The 6,993-nt window shown below is 44.4% G+C and overlaps 1 protein-coding gene across 6 annotated transcripts in view; it reads right to left on the bottom strand.

Moving 5' to 3' along the window:
* Positions 1-6,993, bottom strand: part of LOC122253940 (ATP-binding cassette sub-family C member 4) — a 75,831-nt gene extending 68,838 nt beyond the window's left edge. For 4 of the 6 annotated variants that reach the window (XM_086537349.1, XM_086537347.1, XM_086537345.1 and 1 more), the window contains exon 1: positions 6,814-6,993. In XM_086537349.1, the coding sequence (XP_086393475.1) occupies positions 6,814-6,887 (74 nt within the window). In that variant the 5' untranslated portion in view covers positions 6,888-6,993. The remainder of the gene's footprint in view (positions 1-6,813) is intronic. The other 2 variants (XM_086537348.1, XM_086537344.1) reach the window with 1 other exon arrangement.

The raw sequence follows: 6,993 nt of genomic DNA on the forward strand, positions 1-6,993 counted from the left end.
ATTAACCCTTAACCCTAACCCTCTCTTTCCGACACTCACCCTGCCCTAGCTTGCAAGATCCACTCTCACTAGAATGCAACCCCTTCTCCTTTTTTTCCGTCTCACGCTTTTGGATATACAAATCTCCAGACCTTAACGGAGAATAAGAGGAATAAAGAGAAAATATATTTTTTCGCTTTCGTGATTTCCTTTGTTTCATCGACCAACGAGTAATTCTGCGCCATAGGAGAAAATAAAAGAAATAAAATGCGTTTTTTTTCCATACGACTAACCTACCCTTGATATAGATGTAAACTGAACATACCTAAATCTAAATGGAAACTTCCTATCAAGTATGACACGAAATGGACGTGAATGCTGCTTTCTTATTTTTGCTCATTTTATCTTAGATTTCCTTTTCTCTTTCGAAATACGTTGCGTGAGGTTGAGGCAGAGCGTGACGGACCCCCGCCGACCCTCCCCCATTGACGAATCCCCTCCCCTCCCCGCCCCCCTCAGACCAGTACCTAAAACGTGGTCAACGGAGTACCCCAAGCGTGTCCTGCAACTTAGTGCACCATACCAGAGAAACACTGACCAAGCTTCACTATACCACGCCATTTTACCGGCGCCGTGCCACCGACTGATCCGAGTGCCAGTGGAAATCATCGCGCATCCACTGCTCTTTCGATTGATTCTCCTCGCCGCTCAAGGCGGTAAGGGCCAAAATCGCGGCAATTGTCATTAACTTTCAGCCAGTTGTAACACCTTCGGCAATTCTATCTTGCCCGCCATGGGGGGGGCCAACTCCCCCTTTGTCTTCGGTTAGACTATATAACCTGAATTTAGGGGTGGGGGGCTTGGGCGGGGAAGTGGGGGGGGAGGGGGAGGGGGAAGTAAAAGTCACATAATTCAAACATAATACCTCATTTTCCTAAAAAAAAAAAAAAAAGTGGTGGGACTGAAGTGGGAAGCGAAGACACACACACACACACACACACACACACACACACACACACACACACACACACACACACACACACACACACACACACACACACACACACACACACACACACACACACGCCATCAGAAAGCAAGATATTTTGTTAAACAAGTCGTGTCAAGGATATAACTGTTCATAAACACAGGGCAGGTTCGGGTAACCTCCTTCACGTGTGACGGGTTGCACGGTCATGCAAGGGAAGCTACTCGAGCCAAATCACGGACTATTTTCTTCTCAACACGTGGCGGGGAGACTAAACAGAAGACAGCGTGGGTGTTTGTTTATTCGAGTGGATTTCAATATAAATATATATATATATATATAGATATATATATATATATATATATATATATATATGTGTGTGTGTGTGTGTGTGTGTGTGTGTGTGTGTGTGTGTGTGTGTGTGTGTGTGTGTGTGTTTGTATATACGTATACATACAAGAGAGAGAGAGAGAGAGAGAGAGAGAGAGAGAGAGAGAGAGAGAGAGAGAGAGAGAGAGAGAGAGAGAGAGAGAGAGAGAGAGAGAGGGGGGGGGGGGTAATAGGAAAGAGGAGAGAGGAGAGAGGAGAGAGGAGAGAGGAGAGAGGAGAGAGGAGAGAAGAGAGAAGAGAGAGAGAGAGAGAGAAGAGAGAAGAGAGAAGAGAGAAGAGAGAGAGAGAGAGAGAGAGAGAGAGAGAGAGAGAGAGAGAGAGAGAGAGAGAGAGAGAGAGAGAGAGAGAGAGAGAGAGAGAGAGAGAGAGAGAGAGAGAGAGAGAGAGAGAGAGAGAGAGATAGAGAAAGAGAAAAGAGACAGAGAAAAGAGACAGAGAAGAGAGACAGAGAGACAGAGAGACAGAGAGACAGAGAGACAGATACAGAGAGACAGAGAGACAGAGAGACAGATACAGAGAGACAGAGAGACAGAGAGACAGAGACAGAGAGAGAGAGAGAGCGTGAGAGAGCGAAAGTGAACAATTGCTAAGACAGAAACAATTAAACTTGTCAGTTACCAAACGGGTGTTGACCAAAGGCACCGAGTGGCACCAAAGAGTCATCAACACCCGGCGATAATGCCCTTACGCAACACCCCCTCCCCCCTCCCCCCTTCCTCCTCCCTTGCCCTCTCCTCCCACTCCCCTACCCTCCTATTCCATTACCCTCCCCTCCCATCCCCCTCCCTTTTTCTTCCTCCTTCCCTCCACTCCCGTTCCCTCCCCTCCACTCCCGTTCCCTCCCCCACTCCTCCCATCCTCCCCTCCTCCCATCCCGTCCCCCTTTAACACATGCGGCCGGCCCAACGCCACCCCCCCCTCCCCCCGCCACCGGTCGTCACGGGCGCCGACCGCTGCCGTGAAATAGTACGATGTCACGGTGGCGGGCGGATTACACAACGGCCGTACTCTTCGCTGGTCGAAAACGCGTCTCAGGAATTTACGAGGAGAAAAATAGAGCTCCAACCATCCCCCACCCCCTTATCTTCCCCTTTTCCCAACCCCTCATTTTCCTTCCCTTCCCTCATTTCCCCTCTTCATCTTCCCCTCTCCCCCACCCCCTTCATCTCCCCCTCTCCCTCCTTCATCTTCCCCTCTTCCCTCTTCATCTTCCCCTCTTCTCATCATCATGATCGTGATGATAATAACAATTAATAATGCTGAGTACACTAACTACAATTCCGATAAAAAAAATAAATAAATAAGCAATATCACACGTCAACTATTGCACACTCAACAAAATCAACTTGACTCGCCAACGATTAAAGAAACAACAAGCAAGTACAGCAACCACAGCGCTCGACCTGTCCTTGGCAACTCGGAAGACCTTCGCTCACACAACTCCCACCCCCTCCCTCCCCCAACCCCGGCTACATGCTTAGCTGTCATCCTTCGCACACAACCCCGTCCCACCTCCCCCGTCCCCTCCATCCTCCATCCTCCATCCTCCCCCTCCCCCTCCCCTCCCCTGCCCTCCATCCTCCTCCTCCTCCTCCCCTCCATCCTCCCCCTCCCCTCCCCCTTCATCCTCCTCCTCCTCCCCTCCATCCTCCTCCTCCTCCTCCCCTCCATCCTCCGCCTCCCCCTCCCCTCCCCTAACCTAAACTAACCTAACCTAACCCCGGCAACATGCTTAGCTGGCATTCCTTCCACTAACGTAACTTGGTTCTGGCGCTTTTGTTTTGGTTATAAAATGCTCGCTCGCACTCGCTCTCGCTCTCTCTCTCGCTCTCGCTCTCATTCTTTATTCTTTAATTCTTTCATTCTCTCTCTTTCTTTCTCTCATTGTCTTTCTTTCTTTCTATTAACTCCAATCCACTGTATTAATTAATTGGTGTTTTTTCGCGCAATTCTTCGTTCTGTTAGGTCATTTCCTTCGTTTTCTAATCTTTCTCCGTTCTCTCTTCCCTATTCTTAGTTCAACTTCTAGTCGTTATTTTTTCCATCGTTTGTTCAATGTATTTTATCTTTTATTACAAAACAAATACTCTTCGTTCAGTTTGTATTTTAATTTTCCATTCCTTCCTCTATTTTGCAATTTTTTCGTTCGTCGTCCGTTTTTTTTTCTCTCTTCGTTTCAACTCTTCGACCCCTATTAATAAAAGACAAGATGCCTCTTGTGACAAAACGAACGAACAAACAAACAAATACACAAACACAAAATGTAAAATAATAATAATAATAATAAAATAAACATGGAACTTTAAGGAAAACGACAATAATAGTAGTAAATTATAGAGAGCAAGAGAGCAAGACAAACAGTCAGACAGACAGAGAGAAGGAGAGAGGGGGAAAATGGGAGTGAGAGAGTGAGAGAGAGAGGGAGGGGAAAGTGAAAGAGGGGGAAAAGTGAGAGAAGGGAGGGAGGGAGGGAAGGAAGGGGGGGGGGGCAGGAAGGAAGGCAGGGATGAAGGAGGGGAGGGGGAGTGAGGGAATGAGTGAAAGAGGGAAAGAGGAAGAGAGACAGATAAAAAGACAGAGAGAGAAAGAGAAAGAAAGATAGAGAGTGAGACACAACACACACAAAAAAAACACAGGCACACATAAACACACAAAGACCTAACCATATATACTGAAACAGAGATAAGAGAGATAAGAGAGAGAGAGAGAGAGAGAGAGAGAGAGAGAGAGAGAGAGAGAGAGAGAGAGAGAGAGAGAGAGAGAGAGAGAGAGAGAGAGAGAGAGAGAGAGAGAGAGAGACGAGTAATTCCATCCCTAAGCGGCGCTAAGTTAATAAAGTATTTCATGACTGGATATGGATATTTATGATCGGCACTGGTTTGCACGTCTATGAACTCGCCACATATCTTCCATGATGGATTTCAGAAGGGATGGCAGCATGGGCTCCAGAATAGATCACCTTGCATTCCAGGTAACACTCTCGAGCCTCTAACTTGGAATCTCATCGAAGACATTGACTGTCAAGATGTTGGCATGAGAACTCGGCAATGACTTCATCATTGATTGGCAATACGAATGTGGTGTTATTGCGTTATTCTAAATGCGCACAGCATAACATAACGTACGATAACACACACACACATATTAATACAAATACATATACATATACATATCCATATATATAATATATATATATATATATACACACATATACATATACATATACATATACATATACACATACATATACACATACATATACAAATACATATACACACACAGAAAGAGAAAGACCGAAAGAGAGAGAGAAGAGAGAGAGAGAGAGAGAGAGAGAGAGAGAGAGAGAGAGAGAGAGAGAGAGAGAGAGAGAGAGAGAGAGAGAGAGAGAGAGAGAGAGAGAGAGGAGAGAGAGAGAGAGAGAAGAGAGAGAGAGAAGAGAGAGAAGAGAGAGAAGAGAGAGAAGAGAGAGAGAGAGAGAGAGGAGAGAGGGAGAGAGAGAGAGGAGAGAGAAGAGAGAAGAGAGAAAGAAGAAGAGAGAGAGGAAGAAGGGGGGGGAGGAGGGAGGAACGGGAGAGAAAGAGAAAGGGAAAGGAGGAGGGTGTGTAGAAAGCAAGGAAAAGAGAGAGGAAAAGAAAGAGAAAAAGGGAGAGAGAAAGCGAGGAAAAGAGAAGAAATACGAGAGGAAAAGAGAGAGAGAAAGAGAGGAAAAGAGAGAGAGAAAGAGAGGAAAAGAGAGAGAGAAAGAGAGGAAAAGAGAGCGAGAAAGAAAGAGAGGAAAAGGGAGAGAGAAAGCGAAGAAAGGGGAAAGATAGTGAAGGATGTAGAAACTGGAGGGAAGAGACAGGAGCGAGAGAGGAGAATGAGAGAGGAGAAAGGAGAGAGAAGAAAAGAGAGAGGAAGAGAGAAAAGTTCATGACGCTGACGAAGGAAATAGAAATGGAAAAAGAAAAGAATGGAAGAAGAAAGGAGATGAAGAGAACGGACCGAGAGAAACCAAGTCTTGCAATCCGGTAACAACGTGCCCGTTACACAACTTTCCCAGCTCAGCCCCCCCCCCCCACCCCCCGTTGATGAAAATTTCCCTTCGTCTCAAGGAAAACTCAGCTCGTGAACGCGTCAGCATAAACTTTTGCAACTCTATAAGGAAAGCAAAACAAAGAGCAAACTATTGGCTGAAATGCCCTATTTCAATGTGAGATTTAAAGATTTAGTAACACTCCCTGGTGCCAAATGTTGGCGCCAACCACCACACCACATGGGCGGCACGACTAGGGCCCAAGCCAACAGAAGCGCTGCCTGTAGTACGATTCATTCTTGAATCCTCTAATCCATTTTGAAAAAGAAAAAATCGCATAGAATTCTATCCTAAACACACATCTGATACCTAAACTAGCAGTAGAGTGAAAAAAAGTGCCCCGTAATGAAATACCTCGTTCGTAGTATAGTCATCATAACCAAGAGTGCGGCTTCAAGACCGTTACCATAGCAACCCATCGCATCACGGGGCTTCTTGAATACAACCCCAGTCTCACACGCTTATATCGATTTACCTTCCTATGGATTTACTTAGTCTCGAAGGTCAAGTCCATCTACGTGCGTTCTTTTATTTGTTGTTGTTTCAACCACTGCAATTTCTAGTTACACCATTCAGCACTCCAGAAATTATAGAAATTATATGGGGCGCATGTCCAACGTGTAAAAAAAAAAACACCACATCACATTATCCAATGTTCCCATTTCAAGAACTAAACACGATTTTCGACAATTCTTTCTGGAATGCATTTCCCAATATCTACGATGCGATATGTCGTTCCCAATCTTCAATCGACGATGGGTAACGTGGAAATGATTTTAAATCAGGTCTCTTGACAATTATGAGCCACACTTGGTGTAGTTTGGGCAACAGTATTTGCATTTATTTCATGATTACTAACATGGACTATGATTATACATGAACCTTATATTGATTATAATGAACCTTGGAAGCCGTGATAGCATGAACTGAATGTTGCTTTAATAGACACATAGATGTATTTGGTTCACTAAAGCCTAGTTATCCGTTTGATCAAAATATGTAAGCTATTCCACTCAAAGATTAATATCTACATATGGAGTTACATTACGAACGCTATGCGGCGCTGCTAAACGATTAACACAAGTGAAGTGACACGTAAATATATATTGACGAGCACTTGTAACTGTAAATAATGTGAATACAATAGATGTCAATAAAAGTTTTGTCATTAAAATAAATGTTTGTGCATACATCTATCTATCTATCTATCTATCTATCTATCTATCTATCTATATATATATATATATATATATATATATATATATATGTATGTATGTGTGTGTGTGTGTGTTATGTACATTTATATATATATACATATTTAGATGGTTATTTCTTTAAATATATATTTGTTACCTATCAACCAATATCACATACTACTCACCAGAAAACCATTTTGGACAAAGTCCCCGCCGTATCCCTGGGGTTGGGAGGTCTTGTCTTCCTAGTCTGGTCCATCTTAAAACCAAAAAGTTCAGTTCACAGATAAACACAACGCCAAAACACACGTGGACTTCCGAGAGACGCAACCCTTGGTGGTGGCGGGCGGTCTGGCGCGATCAGC

This window comes from Penaeus japonicus, unplaced genomic scaffold (assembly GCF_977035675.1).
Source record: "Penaeus japonicus unplaced genomic scaffold, GWHDUDI00000001_assembly GWHDUDI00000005, whole genome shotgun sequence".
Classification (NCBI taxonomy): domain Eukaryota; kingdom Metazoa; phylum Arthropoda; class Malacostraca; order Decapoda; family Penaeidae; genus Penaeus; species Penaeus japonicus.